This window comes from Coregonus lavaretus (assembly GCF_964263955.1).
Source record: "Coregonus lavaretus genome assembly, chromosome: 11".
Lineage (NCBI taxonomy): Eukaryota > Metazoa > Chordata > Actinopteri > Salmoniformes > Salmonidae > Coregonus > Coregonus lavaretus.
The window spans coordinates 28,152,274-28,170,628 of NC_139998.1; the positions used below are offsets into that span (position 1 = coordinate 28,152,274).

An 18,355-nucleotide genomic window follows, 5' to 3' on the forward strand; every position below is an offset into this window, starting at 1 on the left:
CAATGTTGTGATCATAGTAATTATATGATGTAGAGAGGCCAAAAGTTGTCTGTATTGGCTTTCTAAACAGTGCTGCAACCCATCGATCTGAACCAATCAATGTGCCTCTGTTAATCAGCCTATGGGGAGAGCAGATACATGCATCCATGGAGACCAGCGGAATCTGGCTAGGTGTGTGTGCGTGCGTATCTGCGTCTGTGTGACAACTTTGATATTTATAACTGAGTGACAGAGACTCCACTTGTGAGGGTAAATTGAAGGCTTTTCCTACCTGACATGAAGACTGAGCTTAGAAGCCAGCATGGACACACATTCAAAATCCTATTTTCCCTAACCCTAAACCAAACCCTAACCCTAACCCTTAACCTAAACTTAATCCTAAAACCCTAACCCTGAAACTAAACCTAACCCTAACTCATAAACCTAAACTTCACCCCTAACACTAACCCTAATTGTAACCCTAACCTTAAATCTAACCCCTAAGCCTAAAAAATAAATGTTCCTTGTTTTACTATCCTTGTGAGGACTAGTAAAACCAAACCACACACACACACACACACACACACACACACACACACACACACACACACGTACACACACACTCATAGTAGAATGTGCTCTTTTATCACGTAATCTATTAAAAGGAGAGGAGAGGAGGGTGACAAGGAAGGTGGGAGGGAGAGAAAGAGAGAGGTGTGTAAATGAGACAGCATTCATTTTACATTTACATTTTAGTCATTTAGCAGACGCTCTTATCCACAGCAACTTACAGGAGCAATTAGGGTTAAGTGCCTTGCTCAAGGGCACATCGACAGATTTTTCACCTAGTCGGCTCGGAGATTAGAACCAGCGACCTTTCAGTTACTGGCACAACGCTCTTAACCACTAAGCTACCTGCCGCCCCATTCCTCTGCCATAAGGGTCTAATTAATTAATGCTAGAATCCATGGGAGGAGACACTTCACAGCCTTATCCATTGCATCAGACAATTTAGTGGGCATGCTGAATATTCATGTAAATGACTGAGCTTGCATGGCAGAATGGAACCAATGGAATAGTCCCACAAGAGGAACCTGCAAACCCGCCTATCTGGCACTCCAGGCAGGCTCAATCAAAGGCTTTATACAGTATATTTATTTTTTAAACGCTCAAAATATTTGAAAGAAAAAATACTACCTCAACCCAGGACTGGTATGTCCATCAAAAATGTGTTTCAGTGTGTGTTTGTATGTATTTCCCTTCTTCCCTTGTGATTTTATTAGCGGAGCCCTAGTGTGTGTCTGCGTGTGTGTTTGTGTGTGTGTGTGTGTGTGTGTGTGTGTGTGTGTAATGGGTTGGGTTGGGGTTGGATTGCAGATGACACTGAGCAGAGAGCTAATCTCTACATTTTTACATTTACATTTTAGTCATTTAGCAGACGCTCTTATCCAGAGCGACTTACAGTTAGTGAGTGCATACATATTATTATTTTTTTTCATACTGGCCCCCCGTGGGACTACTCTACTCCCTAATCCCAGTCTATACAGCCTCCCTGTTCATTTAGACCACAGGACAGCCTATCTGCAACTGGCTAGCTAACAACAGTGAACTGGCTAGTAAAAAAGCTGGACACACACACACTAAGACAAAGACATCTGTATTCGTCTGACAATGTAAGGGATGTGTGTGTGTCGAAATGTCAGCTTAGTCCCTAGGCTGCTGTTAATAAGTGGGGATTTATGGGTAATATTAGAGATAAATGATTTAATGTCAGGTTACAATACCCACAGGACAGGAGGAGGGTGTTTTTGTGTGTGTGTGTGTGTGTGTGTGTGTGTTTCTGCGCATGATGTGGTACTAGGGGGACACAAGCTGTACCAGTTGATGACAATACACCAGCCTTGTTAGAGACTGCAACTGGTTTCTAAGTGTGCATGTAAACACAACTGTAGAATGTCTTACTGTGGAAATGGTTTATTAGTGTTGTTAAACATTTTGCATTAGTGTTGTTTTTAACATGGTGCATTAATGTGTTAGTGTTGTTGTCAACCTCTGTGTTCAAACAGGGTTCTATTGTTTTCTAGTTGGTTCTAGTTGAGTGTAATCTGAGTTAATCTTTGAGAGTTAAAGAAAGAGAGAGGGAGAGGGAGATGGAGAAAGAGAGAGAGTGATGGATAAGTATTTCCCATGGTTCTCTGAATGGCACTCTAGGGCTGGTGTAGCAGCCTGATCACTAGGAATAGACTTTGATTTCGGACGTTTGAAAAGGTCCTGAGAGCATCGGTATATGCCTTCCTCGGCGCTCACATAAATTGCCCAGCACTGGGTGCAAACTCATAATACTCAGCACCGAAGCACCCTGTTCAGACCACTGCTCTTGCAAGCCGTGAGAATACTTGATTATACTTGATGGTACATTATTAGAATAAATGGTGCTACCTAGAACCTAAAAGGGTTCTTCAGCTGTCCCCATAGGAGAACACTTTGAATAACCCTTTTTGGTTCCAGGTAGAACCTGTTTGGGTTCCATGTAGATCCCTTTCTACAGAGGGCTCTACATGGAACCCAAAAGGTCTCTGCCTGAACCATAAAGGGTTCTCCTATGAGGACAGCCGAAAAACCATTTTTTCTAAGAGTGTATGAGGTCAGTTGGTTTGCAGAGCCTTCCCCAAACCATAGCTCAAACCTTAACCACTTGGAATTAATGTCTAAACTGTTAACCTTTGAGTTGTTTCTGTTTTAACCCAGTAACCACGCATAATTAGTGCATCAAAAATAGATGTTTGTCCATAATACTTCAAATTTTGAAGGGAAACTATGAGATCCTGGGTGTAGCGGGAGGTTTAATCCCCTGTCCACACATTGAGTGGTCCTGGGCAGTTTTAATCGCACTCCCCAAATGGAGCAGGGGGCATTTAATTAATTTTAAAAAGAGAGGCAGAAAATCCATATTTCATAACTTCTCAACCATCTCTCTCTGTCTCTCTCAACAGGAAATGTGGATTATAGTTCATCAACATCTTGGTAGAAATGAATACATTTATCGTAAAGGAAAATCAAGTCTGAAAGTGGAAATTACAAACTTCAGAATATTTTTAAAACCTCAAATATACTACAAGTTTTAACCTTTTACGGCAGTGGGCTAAATCAGTCTTATCTCAGACTGGCTAATAAAAAGAAAAGATTAAGATGGGCAGTCTGAGATATGGCTTTTCTTTGCAACTCTGCCTAGAAGGTCAGCATCCCGGAGTCGCCTCTTCACTGTTGACGTTGAGACTGGTGTTTTGCGGGTACTATTTAATGAAGCTGCCAGTTGAGGACCTGTGAGGCGCCTGTTTCTCAAACTAGACACTCTAATGTATTTGTCCTCTTGCTCAGTTGTGCACCGGGGCCTCCCACTCCTCTTTCTATTCTGGTTACACAGCGTTGTACGAGATCTTCAGTTTCTTGGCAATTTCTCGCATGGAATAGCCTTTATTTCTCAGAACAAGAATAGACTGATGAGTTTCAGAATAAAGTTTTTTGTTTCTGGCCATTTTGAGCCTGTAATCGAACCCACAATTGCTGATGCTACAGATTCTCAACTAGTCTCAAGAAGGACAGTTTTACTGCTTCTTTAATCAGCACAACAGTTTTAAGCTGTGCTAACATAATTGCAAAAGGTTTTTCTACTGATCAATTAGCCTTTTAAAATGATAAACTTGGATTAGCAAACACAACGTGCCATTGGAACACAGGACTGATGGTTGCTGATAATGGGCCTCTGTACGCCTATGTAGATATTCCATAAAAAATCAGCAGTTTCCAGCTGCAATAGCCATTTACAACAGTAACAATGTCTACACTGTATTTCTGATCAAATTGATGTTATTTCAATGGACAAAAAAATTGCTTTTCTTTCGAAAACAAGGAAATGTCTAAGTGACCACAAACTTTGAACGATAGTGTATGTACGTATGTGTGTACGTATGTATGTATGTATGTATGTATGTATGTATGTATGTATGTATGTATGTATGTATGTATGTATGTATGTATGTATGTATGTATGTATGTATATATACTTACATAAACCACGTTGACATAGTCATCATCAGACAGAGTCTCCAGCATCTCACTAACAGAGGTCTTGATCAGCTTCAGAGTCAGACCAGACACACTGCCACTCCTATGGAGACATTTAAACAGTTAAGTCCGTCTATCGACATGTCTGTAGACAATTGTCAGAGTGACATCATGAACATTCTATTGTCGTTGTCGTTATGAAAAAGTATAAACACAAAAACGACAGGCTGCATGACATCAGCAGCCGGTGCTCCAAATAGCATACTTTCTCACCAATAAACCCATCCGTTTAAAACTGAATTCAGTAAATGTCAAGCTAGCAAGCCAGGCAACTAAAAGCAATTTTATAAACAATATTTTGGTTTGTTGCTAGCTAGCTCGTTAGCTAGCTGGTTAGCTAGTTTAAATAATGACCAGAGTATAGCTGACAACGTCTTAACTTAAGCTACTTTTTATTCATTATTACAGGAAAATAAACCCACAACAACATCATTATTTACAAGATAATGGCGAGCTTACAGAAAATAGCTTACTGACACAGTGTGACAAAATAAAAGTTGGTAATTCTATCAGAGAATTTTAGAACTTCTGCATCATCTTGTCACATGAGGATTTGGTCTGGTTGCTGTGGCAGTTGCAGAGACTTAAACTTCTTTCATGTCTGTGCAACAAGGAAACTGACATTATCAGCGAGTCTACAGACATTCCAACGTAGTATAAATTAATTAAATGTCATTTTGACCAGCGACACTTCTAATTGTCTACAGACATGTCGTTAGACCAAGTATAAACTGGCCTTTAGATTCAACCCAAATCATTTGAATGATGAGGTTATATTTGTGTGATTCAACCTACCCCAAAACTACACTGCAAGTTGAAACTTACAGCAGGTGCAATAAACCATAGTGATACAAGATGGAGGTACTCTGGTATACTGTACCATAATGGGCTAGTAGGGTATAGTGTTACTGTGCGATAGTGTAATAGTGAAGTGCATGTTGTGACTCACGCGTCCACTAGGATCAGCATGTCCTTGGGAGAGGCAGCTCCCTGAATGTACCTACACACACCAACACACACATCACATACACACAGAGATTATAAAATACTCACAATACATACAGAGGTTAAAAACACAATATATACAAAGGTTATAAACACAATACATACAGAGGTTATTAATACAGTCAATACAGAGGTTATAAACATAGTCATTGGCGCCTGAGCAATGGAGCAAATGGAGCAGCTGCACCCCCACTTTCAAAATAGGGGAGCAAATGTATGTTTTCACACCCCACTGTTTTACCAGAAAAGTCTCATGATCCATTAGGTAATTTGTCATTTTCAATGATTAGTAATGTTTTGAGCTAGTCTGTATTATAATAGATATGTCCATTTTATTTATGATATAATAACTAACAGATTGTATTTTGCACCCCCTCCCCCATTGCCTCAAGATGAATGGTTTTGACCACTCTAAAGTTTTTATTCTCTCCCGCTCGCAAAATGTTTTGGTTCAGTGCAGTTAGAAAGCACTAGTCGCACCACTGGTGTTAAAATTAAAAGGCAGCTGCAAAATAAAATTGTTTATCTATTTTGTTGTGCTGTTACATTTGTAGCGTTATTTCATTTCCGATGGTGTTGGTCCAATGGTGTTGTTACACATCATTTGAGCTGCATGCACCACGAGCAAATTCATTGTATCATTTAACTTTTTCTGTAAGAACCATGATGGGCACGGGCATGTCTGATTAGGCTTTGCTGTAGCGCATCAGCAGAAAACTGCATGTCCGGTAGCTTGCGGGCTGTCAATGAGTAGCTCGCAAGTAGATAGTGAGAAATAATCAGTAGGCCTAATATTACATGATTAAATCTGTGAAATAATTGTCCTCTTCAAGCTGTTAACAGGAATTGAACACCATTCTGCATTTTGCCATCTATTTTCCCAACTTCAATCACTTAAATTACATTGTTAAAATGTTTCGGTAACACTTTACATTAAGTTGCCCCTATTACTATGTAAATACACTGTAATAACTCTTAACAACATAGTAGTTACATAGGGTTTACCATGTAATGACATGGCAATAGGGTTGTTGTGGAATTTATTACACAATTGGAGCCAGGAATGTGTAATTACACATTCACTTGATGAATGTTTATCCACGTGGAACTACTGATGTTATTACACATTCTCTTGTTCCACTATGTAACTAATGTTTTGTAATTGCACATTTGAAAGTCACCTGTGAATTGCCATGTTAATAACTCAAACCAAACTATGACTCCCATGAACACAGTGCATACAATGGTTAACTCTTATTGACATATATTTATCGTACATAGATCATCTGGATTCTGGTGTTGTGTGTGTGTGTGTGTGTGTGTGTGTGTGTGTGTGTGTGTGTGTGTGTGTGTGTGTGTGTGTGTGTGTGTGTGTGTGTGTGTGTGTGTGTGTGTGTGTGTGTGTGTGTGTGTGTGTGTGCGTGTGCGTGTGCGTGTGCGTGTGTGTGCGTGTGCGTGTGTGTGCGTGTGTGTGTGTGTGTGTGACAGAGAGAGGTTTCTCACCAGGGCCTCCTGCGTACATCGTATAGGTCAATCTTACTGGGGGTCTTCCGAGCATCCATCCATGGAGAGGCTGGAGAGGAAAGACAGTCTGGGTTAACAACAATACTGTACTGTGGAACGGGGTTAGGATCACTGAAATACATTGTGACTCTTGATGAACTCTAACAAAGTGTGTTGTTGTTGTTTCATAACGCCTACATGATAACAACACTTGCTACAGTATAAAGCTCATTATCATTCATAAACTCAGTCAACAGTAGTTAGGCTGATTAAATATTCATCTGATGCAGTCAGTAGAGTTCAGAAACTATCACTGACTTCCTTTTCTAATGACATACAGTATAGCTCCTATCTAGGTTAGTGCTTTGTGTATACTGGGTAGAATCCATGTAGAAATGTTGATTCTGTTTATATGCTTACAGTATAAACAAACAAGTAAAAACTAGGATACAGCTGGCTACAGGGACACAATGACATAACAATGATAATATAGCTTATGTGTGTGTGTGTGTGTGTGTGTGTGTGTGTGTGTGTGTGTGTGTGTGTGTGTGTGTGTTACCTGGGTAGTATCGGGCCAGTCCAGTAGCACTACCAAACACCTGCCAGAGCAGAGTAGGGTCATCCTCTCTGTTCTTCTTAAACACATCCTCCAGCGCCTCCGTCCAGTTCAACTCATTCAGCACGATGGTGGCTACACACAAACACACACACACACAAAACAGATAGTTGGATTTAGAATACGATTCACAATTACACAAAGAAATTGATCAATATTGAGAGAAGTGTAATGTACAAACATGGGGGGAGAAATTCAAATAGAATAATAATAATGTGACTGCTTGAATCCAGTCTGAGCTGTCATACTGAAGAAAATCACACAGTGATGTGAGCACAGCACACAAACACATGCAGAGTGGAACATGGTGGATCATGAGGAGAGATGAAAGATCTAAATACAGCCGGTGTGTGTGTGTGTATGTGTGTGTGTGTGTGTGTGTCATATACATAGGCATAAGAGACACAGGGGTACAGTGTAAAGAACTAAGCTAAGCAGAGCACTGAACTGTGTCAACTATTCACAGATAAACCAATATGTACACAACGATTGGACACACACCCGTAAACATCTCTCTCTTCTCTATCCATCTTTCTTTCAGACAAACACACACACAACATTGGCATTACAACGAATTAACATAGACAGGAGTTCGCTAACCCCAAAACAGATCTTAACGAAACAGTTCCAGATGAGAGTGCCTCTATCAAGAGATACAGCTGCAGACAGGATCCTCAGACAGGGGATTCATTAATAACATTCAGACACACGCCCTCTCTTCTCCCTCTTCCATTGGAGTCAGGCAAATTACTGACTGTGTTAAGGGGCTAGCGTTTAAACCTGACTAACTAAACCATTCTTCACTTCACATTTTAATCATTTAGCAGAAGCTCTTATCCTGAGCAACTTACAGGAAGAATTATCGTTAAGCGCCTTACTCAAGGGCACATCGACAGATTCCGCTAGTCAGCTCAGGGATTTGATCGAGCAACCTTTCGGTTACTGGCCCAACACTCTTAAACACTAGCCTACCTGCCGCCAGGAGACTAGGAAGAACACAAAGGAACGCCATGCATTGCGTGCGTGCGTGCCCTTACAAAAACAATCTAACTTTGACATGTGGAATTGCAAGTTCATATTTACATTTTAGTCATTTGGCAGACGCTCTTATCCAGAGCGACTTACAGGAGCAATTAGGGTTAAGTGCCTTGCTCAAGGGCACATCGACAGATTTTTCACCTAGTCGGCTTGGGGATTAGAACCAGCGACCTTTCGGTTACTGGCACAACGCTCTTACCCACTAAGCTACCTGCCGCCCATATGAGAAGAAAATGTAAATATGCAAAAACTTTCAATTCCACATGTGAAAGTTCAAATCCAATTTTCAGTTTCACATGCAAGAAATTCTCTACAAAGTAAATGTAAACAAACACTGTATAGCCTACAAACATGGTTAAAACTATTATTTTGATATCATGGATGGTCAGTTCTTGCATCCATAACATAGTCTCCAGCCCCATCCCTCAGCTTTTTACCGAAACTGTGGTGGGGAGAACACTTTGTTAATGTTTCAATTAAGGATTGCCACTTTAAACACCTTTAGTAGAGTACTAGTGTTATTATATGGTGCAATCTTCTAGTGAGTGAGTTACTTCTGTGCCATTAATATAAAGCAAAACTTCTGAAGTCAAGAACAAAATTCTTAGTATTGCAAACAAAAATAATGATATTGAAAGCAAAACCTAAACCCAAAAGTATTGATAGCAAAATAATATATTGCAATGCTTTTTTTAAATGTGAGAGCAAATGAAAAATGGATTAAAAAAAAAAAGTTTCAGTGATTTTTTTATAATGATAACGCAATTAAATAAAACACCTCCCTCTTTCCTGCATTTCTCCCTACCTTTGGTTATGTTACTCTGACCTTTGCTTTTGCTGCCTTTTTTCTATTTGCAAGATTTGGCACATTCATTCCAGCAACATAGCACCCTGCATCCCACTGTTGGTTTACTTTGAAGCTAAGCAGGGCTGATCCTGGTTGCTCCCTGGGATGGGAGACTAGCTGTAAGTAGTGAAAAATAATAATGTGAAAACCACATGATTCTTTTTATACATGTGATTTGATCATAAATGTGCTCACACATTTGTCTGAATTTTTTCACACGCATATATATTTTTAAGGGGTTGTAACACAGTTTGAGGTTTTGATCCACACTGAGGAGGATATGAGAGGCAGGTGAATGGAAACAAGTGGTGAGTGGAGAAGAGGGGAGAGTGATGGATGTGTCCTTTCCTGTGTGTGTGTAGGGGGGCTTCATTATAAAAACATTACATTCATATATTGTATTGTGGGGATGTGAGCTGAATTAATGTGGTGGCTATTCTCTCTCTCTCTCTCTCTCTCTCTCTCTCTCTCTCTCTCTCTCTCTCTCTCTCTCTCTCTCTCTCTCTCTCTCTCTCTCTCTCTCTCTCTCTCTCTCTCTCTCTCTCTGCAGAACAATACTATACAGAAGAAAAGGCTGTGCGTTTATTGATTGTTAATAGAAATATTGGTCAGGTTTGCTATGTGTACCTACTGAACAACTCATCTTCCAAGAACATTACACAAAGCTATCTCTCTCTACCCTCTTTTATCCACCTCTCTCGCTGACCCAAGCTCATACTATTACCCAGAAGGCCACTGGGCTGACACATACTCATTACATTCCAGCAATCACAACCCTTCCTTAGAAAAAGCGGGAGGAAACATGGTAACTAGGCCCGACCCCAGCCAGCAGAGTCTGGGAAGGGACAAGATACACACACACGCTAGCACTCTAGATCACAGGGACACCTGCACATACACACTAATTTCCCACATGCAGCCTCTCCCTCTCTGTGAGGTCAGTAGTGGGTAACCTTGGATCCAGACGCTATTCCAGCAGGCCGAGGGGCATGCTGAAGGAGTGACTCCATTCTGCTGCCTCTCAGTGTGTGGGCTGACGCAACACACCACACGCTAATGACCCTACACACAGACTCACTGACTCTGTAACGAACGAACGCACGCACGTAAGTAAGTCCAATCACACACACACATGAACACACACAGAAAGCAGCACACCGGTCAATATTATACAAAGCAGCCAGAGCTAATGTCAGAAGGACTCAGGAGACACACCTTTCAGACAGCAGGTAAATACTAAAAAGTGTTGTGAGTGTTATATCTGAGTGTTGATTCTAGTGGGGTTAACACCAGTGGGATTGAAATTGACACCACCTGTGGTGAATAAATTAAGTGTTATTTGAAACACAGTGGAATCAACACCGCAAGGTGTTGTTGTTATTTGACTGTGTTGATTTCATTTCTGTTAATTATATCAGACATGGAGGGGGGCTCCTTATTATGTTTCCCAGCATGCTTTGTTGCAGGTTGATTTTTAGAATTGTTTATTTTAATATCTATGTTTCTTCATGCACATTGATTAATGAATTCATCTTATACTATACAAAGATAAGTAACTTACATTTTTCTAAACTAATCCAATCTGTAAGGGGTTGGAATTATTGTTCCAATTTAGATTATTTAGGTAGTCTTGCTTGTCAAGTTCTTCACTACGGCAGTCGTTCTGTATGCAGGTCGTGGGTGATACAACATTCCAATTGTTGGATATCCTTCCTCTGGTTGGATTCTGATAGAATTACTAATCACTTCACAAACCAGCATATTGTCATTTGCAGGTCTGAGCGGTATACTACAAAGGTAACTTTGATAAACAACCAGAATTAACTCTAGATAGTCTGGTTCATTAAGAAAGCTAAACTTAGACATGCGTTTTTGGTTGTTGAGTTAATTACACCATGCCCATTTAAGGTTATCTTTCTAAAAAATAAAACATTCTTATTTGGGCAAGTTTGCTGGCTAACTCATTGATCCTGCTTTGTAGTATACCCCTCTGATGTTCCCCATTCATCAGGATTTTCAGACCAGCATGTTGAGAATAACTAGGCCTTAAAAAACTAAAGGCATTGTGAAATGTATAATACATTTGTCATGAAGTGTTTACTTTTAATTAAAATACATTCAGTTAAGCAGTCACTTGATAAATGCTTCTGGACTGAAACTTTATGAATGCAACAACCATGTCTCTGTCACTAACAAACACAGTCATGGGTGGATATCTGTCACATTCACTTGAAAGGCATGCAGGGAAATACGAAAATAAGACTTACAGTGTTAAAACAACACCGCCCCCAAAATACTGTAAAACTACATGTGTTGTTCCCTAACACAAAAAACAGCATCATATATAATAAAGTGTTAATTTAAGTCGGAATTTGCAAAACCCATGGTGTTAGGGGTTAGGGTCTAGTATGTGTGTGCACGTTCATGCATACATACGTGCATGTGTGTATAGTGCAAGTATATGTGTTTGTACCAGAGGAGGCTGGTAGGGGGAGCTATAGGAGGACAGGCTCATTGTAATGGCTGGAATAGAATAGTTGGGAATGGTATCAAACACATTAAACATATGGAAACTACATGTTTGATTCTGTACTATTTATTATATTCCAGCCATTACAAAGAGCCTGTCTTCCTATATCTCCTCCCACCAGCCTCCTCTGGTGTGTACTCACAGCCATCATAGATGTCAGTAGGGATGTGTACAGCAGTGTCGTTATGAGAGGTGAAGCGTTTAAACAACGGATCCTCCTTAAATGCTGGCCTGATCCGGTTCTTCCTACCCTCTGTCTCATTCACTTCCAACTAGAAGAGAGGAAAGGAGAATATTAGACAGTGATTTAAAACAGACTACAACCTATGTCCACTATTAGATTGTATATGTATGAAACAGGGAGGCTAAGACCAAGCAGATGTACATGTCAAATCCACTGTCCCTCATTAGACGCATGTCAAGTTATTATTCTACACTGGTTTAGAGAAATAAATGGTGTGTGGAGAAGGCTGGGTTAAACCTGCCTACTTTTCAGGCCTAAACCTGCCTGGCCCAAACTGTGGATTAACGTGGCAAATGTCTTCCACAGAAAGGCCACCTATAATAAGGAGAGGAGACACAGCCTATGGATATGTCCAATAGTGTGTTCACCAATTCACATCATTGAGAGAGAGAGAGAGAGAGAGAGAGAGAGAGAGAGAGAGAGAGAGAGAGAGAGAGAGAGAGAGAGAGAGAGAGAGAGAGAGAGAGAGAGAGAGAGAGAGAGAGAGAGAAAGAGAGAGAGAGAGAGGGAATGGGGGAAGGGGAAGGGGAATAAGAAGAGTCTCTTAATAAAGCAACAGTAGCAGCTCATATATCTCAACTGTCAATTACAGTGGAAGCACACCAGGGACCTCTTCACCTAAGAGAGAGGACAAGAGGGGTAATGGATATTTAGACAGGGAGGGAGAGAGGGAGGTGTGAGGGAGGAAGAGAGAAAGGGTTGGGAAAATAGGGAGAGTAAAGAGGGTTGACGGGGACAGGAAAAGAGTGAGTTAGAAAGAGAATGATAAATAGAGAGAAAGTGAGGGGGAGCTGTCCTAGACCAAACCACTAGTCTATATCTGAGTGAGATTGTGGGTTGATTATAGATGCAGCTCTGTGTGAGACCTTTGTGTTTGTTCATTGGGAGAAAAATAATAAAAATACTCACATTGTCCTTTGCATTGTAGTAAACAATGTCACCATCCTGTAACAAATGACACAAATATCCTAGTGAGCATATTGCGTGTGTGTGTGTGTGTGTGTGTGTGTGTGTGTGTGTGTGTGAGCATGTGTGTTTGTTGGAGAGAGTTTCAAGTTTCAAGTTTTATTAGTCGTATGTACGGGACACACATGGTATACATTGTCAAATGAAATGCTTACTTACATGTTCCTTCTCTACAATTCAACAACAATAATAAATAAAATATAAAAGAGAGAGAGAGAGGGGGGGGGGGGGGGGGGCATACTTGTGAGGTAGAGGCCATCTGTAGACATAAGTGATTTAATGGCCCACAATATGTAATGAATAATAACAGTTAAATCTCTTGATGACAACAACATTAAATCATATTGGTTCAACTATTATTAAACAAGATATATGGCCGCTAACTCAAGCGTGCCAGTGTGTGTGTGTGTGTGTGAGTGAATATGTGTGTGTGTGTGTGTTAAAACCCTATCTTCCCTCCTCTTTAGCCCATAAAGGGATTAGTAATAAGACACCATGTACAGTAGGGTCATCTGAGGTTGCCGTGTCTCAGCCGATGGGTGGTGAGTGTTCCAGTATCGCCCACATTCTTACTTCACATTGGTGGTGGGAGGGGCGAGTTACACCTACAGTATATCATGTAACTGTAATGTTACTTATAATAACAATCAGAGTTTTACCGCATACTCATCCTCCCATTTGTGTTCCATCTGAAAGTTCTCAGCAGACGTGGCCAGAGTCTAGAAGAGAAAAGATAACACGTTAAAAACGGATACCTTACATACAGTATCTCAGTACCACTTCATTTTGAGTTACTATCTGAAGAGCAGTCAATCAAAGTAGAATACCAGAGAGGATCTATAGACAGCCCCCCCCACACACTCCTGTCTCACTCACTCTGACACACACAAGCAAAGGGGTGACATGATCTGTGCTGTTGATAACAGCTACTGTAGCTACTGTAGCTACTTTATGACTGTGGCCATGCCAAGACACCAATCACATCTCACATCGCATGCAGAGAGCACCTTTATTTAAATCAATGTTGTACTCTGAGTGGACAAAACTGTGGGGGGGGGGGGTGGGTTCAACTCATTATTGGGAAGGTGTTCTTTATGTTTTGTACAATCAGTGTATATAATCACTGGATTGCTGATGCTATGTATTGGCCATTGAGAAGCTTTTTAAGACACCGGTCGGCCATATTTGGACTCCCCAGTAGGAGCAGTCCTCCATAGGCATGAATGAAATTCTACAGTATTTCAATTAAATGTTTCAAGGCCAAAATTACATGTATTTAAGTATGTATTTGTTGAAGTGGGAAAAGTAACATTCGTGATACTTTAGGGAAAATGTTTGAATATATTTTCTTATTTTTTAATGTTTGGCTCACATAATATAATTTAAAGTATGCATTAAGCTGTAATAGAATAAATGTGGCAGAAACTAATGTAGACATTAATAAATGCATTTATATAGCTTCCAAAATATTTTTTTACAACGGTGAGGGAGTGCCAAGAGGTACAGCACCCCCCACCAGATGTATGTCCTTGAAACGATTACTTTAAAATCACACAGAGACTAAGTTAAAAGGCTAATTTAGTTGCTAATGGCAGCCTGCAGTACCTCGTCGTCCTTCAACTTGAGATGCTCAATGAGAGGGGCAGCACTGAGCTGGCCTGCAATGTCACTTCCTAGAGTAGCTCAAACTGCGCATACGAGCAGGAAACAAACCCACTATCCATCCTTGGTGTTGCAAGCACCATGCTCTACCAACTGAGCAACACAGGAACACTGTTTGTTATTTTGAAAGTCTATGTTAATATTTCAGTGTTCGTCCATGGATCCAGCTCACCTTCTGCACCTGCTTTGCACCCCCCTGACAAAACCGTAGGATCCATTATTTTACACACACAGAGAGAGAGAGAGAGAGAGAGAGAGAGAAAAAAAAAAATTAACGTAAGGTAGATTGAGAAATTTAGAGTAAATGTGGTGTAAGGGTTGAGAAGATAGCATAACTCTAAACCTCCAGACAGTCTAGACTAGCTGTAGTAGGCTGATGGTGCCCTTACAATCCCGGGACATTTGAAATGGCTATATTCACATGTTGAGGTTAAATGTAATATGTGAAACAATATTTTCACATATATAACATTTTAAGTTTAAGTTAAGGAGTGTAATAATTCAAGTGCGTTAAAACATGTATTTATTTATTTCTGAGCCATCCACTCCATTATTATTGAAGTCCTCCATGGTGGTGCATTAATATGCATGTATACTTAGCGCTACCGCTAGGGAGACGCTCTTCTCTTTTTTGTACATTGTTCCATGACCATTGGAAGAAGCCCAGCGAAAAGAACAGAGAAGTTAGCTCTCCGTGCTTGTTTTCTGGTTTGTTTGTATCTAGAGATAACATGTTTAACTAAACTGTGTGAAAATGTCTGGTCATTTTGATGTATAATTTAATTGTTTTGACTGAGTGAAACGTTTGATAGATTGTCCTATTGAGAGATTGTCCCACATGAATGTCGTCAAGCTAAGTAGCTAGCTAGCTCACTTTTGTATTTCTTTTATTTACTTAACCTTTATTTTAACAGGGAAATCTCATTGAGTCATCAAGTCATCAACGGGAAGACCAGCACCCTAGTTACTACACAGTAGATACAGTATGTTAGCATCTGCAAAATGACACTGTGTATGTGTAACTGCAAGTTGCTATGGATACGATGTGTCTGTGGAAATACATGGTGTTAGGGTTGTGTTTGTATTGTAGAAATAGGCAGGGCTTATGACTTTGTGTGTGTGCTCGCGTGCAAGTGTGTGTGTCATTGAATTAGGAATTAGAATACTAGAATGGACCTTCTTATGATGGTCTAAAAGTCAGCTATGTTGGTCAGGAAGTTGGTCAACCATTGTTTGCCAGTGCTGTGATAAGAAATTGTGTAAAGCAATGAATGTGCAAGAAAGGGGAAACACTGTCACGCTCCTGATTAGAAAAGTAAGACTATAACAACCTGAAGTCCTGGGCTATGTTCCAGATCTGGTTCTGTTTCCACCTCCTCTGCACAGGCTGCGAGGAGCTATAAATACACACAACTCCAGACACCGGCACAAATACATACGCAAATATACACACATGCATGTGAATACACACTATATAAATATGTCTCCCTCCATTCAGTCATGCCATCCATTTCCCTCCATACAAGCTCATCATTAACGTGTCTATGTGACGTGTAATGATAAGATCAATGACACCAGGCCATAACTAGGTTTTACACAGACAACCAAACAGTAAACACATGGAGAGCCTTTTGCCCCTACTGCACAGTAAATGTTTAATTGGCCACATAATCAACATTTTGCAATGGCCATCTCAGTCTCCGGACTTGAATCCCATTGAAAACCTGTGGTTTGAATTGAAGAGGGCAGTCCATAAGTGCAGAAGAAGGATATCAAGAATCTGGAAGGATTCTGTATGGAGGAATGGTCTAAAATCCCTCCCAATATTGTTCTTCAACTCATAAAACATTTTAGAAAAAGGCTCAGTGCCATTATGCTCGCAAGGTGAAGTATTGAAAGGTATTGAAAACAGGTGTGTCAATAAACAAAATCGCTTTATCTGAGCAATTGTATTAGTATAAAATAATGTAATTTCCCAATTTTTTGGAGCGCACAATATAGCTCAGTATTTTAATTATTTATTTTATACAGTCATTTTTGCTCATCTTTATAAAGGGTGTCAATAGTTTCAGACCTCACTGTATGTAGACAACCCACTGGACAGATATACCCCTAAACAAGGATGAAAATGTCAATAAGAGCATCATCATCTACTGTACAGTATTTGCATTATTCTTAAAATACACTTTAAAATATACTTTGAGATTTTGGCAATGTCAGATGAACATGTGGATATCATGTTTATGTCTCTGTGTCCAGTAGGAACGAAGTTAGAGGTAGTTTCGTGAGCCAATGTTAAAAATGGTATCCACAAGTTCATCTGACTCTGGGGAAGTAGATAAAGGGTTTCATTGCCGTAAATCTCAAAGTATCCATTTAAAGTAAATTAGCATTATATGCTATTTTTCAAAATCACTTGGTTGCATATCTAATTTTAATAACGTTTTGTTCTTCGGGGAGCCCAACTGAGACCAGGGTCTCATTTTCAATGGTGCCCTGAGACCACAAAGGAAAATATGCAAAAATATAACAAAATACAATAACAAATACACTACACCAGAACATCACAAACATCACAGCCATCATAGACAGGTTACTAAATCAATCAAAACAATTGCACACCTCGTGAACTCATTTGTGACCGACCGGCTCGATTCGGTCTTATGTAGCAAAATTAGAAATGTTGTTTTTTACATTGGATAAAAGTAGAGACTCAGTGCTAGAAAATGTTATATCATACACTACAGTTGAGGAACAATGGGATAGCAATTCTGCTATGAAAGTTGATAAACTTGTAACCTCACTTTTGAGAAAATGGCCCTTGAATGTTTTGGTACCTACTGGAGAGCTCACCATTTTAAGCTTTAGCCCCACCCATCTCTTTAAGGATTCACATGTAAGGCTATGCACTAAACAACCAAAGATTTCAAGACTAAAGGCTGGCTTATACTGCGGGTGTGTTCGTAAATTTAATCATGAAATTTACTGTTCATTAATTTAATCCAGTGTGTGCTCTAGGTGTTCGTAAACTCAGAGCGTTGTCAGATTTACCGTTCGTAAATTCAGAATGTTTCGCTCTTGGCGCGTTCAGAGCACACACTGGGCGCTCTGGCCGAGTAGGGTTGATCTGAGCGTTCTAACCTAACAACAGCAGTCAAGCATCCAAGCTAACTGGCTAACGTTGGTTAGCTTCCAAGCTACTTCCAGACAAAATGAGAGAACAGCTCAGTCTGACCATTTTACTCGCCCTAGCAATGACACCAGGCCAACAGCTGGTTAGGCTGTTTTTATGTTATCCAGACGTTTGGCAACAATTTATTACACTTTTTTGCCAACTTTTACTGACACCGGCCATATTCAATGGGTGTTAAGCGTTCGTAAATTCGTCAGTTGTTCTGCGCTCTGGCACACTCAGACGGCGAGTGCTCTGAAATCAGAGTAGATAGACAGAGCGAATTTACCAGCTACGTCTATCGAACAGTTGTTGCAGTGACATCATAAACATTCAATTGAAATAGTTACTTGCATAGTGGAGTCTTTTGTTTAGACATGTAGCTAGCTAGCTAAACAATGAACTATAATCCCAACTCATAACGTTACTACCCTGCATGAATCTGCAGGTAGCTAACCAACCAGGTTCAATGTTAGCTACCCAACATTAGGCTATAACTAGCAATGCAAATGGCTCTGAGATACAAATAATATTACTAGACAGATCATACACGTAACAGTAGCTAGCTAGCCAGAAAGCTATCATTTGCTAGCTAGCTAACAGTACACTTTAACTTAATAATAAAAATTATATGTCATTTAGCAGATGCTTTTATCCAAAGCGACTTA

At 40.1% G+C, this 18,355-nt stretch overlaps 1 protein-coding gene across 1 annotated transcript in view; it reads right to left on the reverse strand.

The window, feature by feature from the left end:
- The window catches only part of LOC311137793 (voltage-dependent calcium channel subunit alpha-2/delta-1-like), a 126,798-nt gene that overhangs the window by 51,221 nt on the left and 57,222 nt on the right, over positions 1 to 18,355 (reverse strand). Inside the window, 7 exon segments of the mRNA XM_084172380.1 lie at positions 4,048 to 4,147; positions 5,054 to 5,104; positions 6,613 to 6,682; positions 7,172 to 7,303; positions 11,786 to 11,915; positions 12,797 to 12,832; positions 13,513 to 13,572. Coding sequence (XP_084028506.1) covers positions 4,048 to 4,147; positions 5,054 to 5,104; positions 6,613 to 6,682; positions 7,172 to 7,303; positions 11,786 to 11,915; positions 12,797 to 12,832; positions 13,513 to 13,572 — 579 coding nt within the window.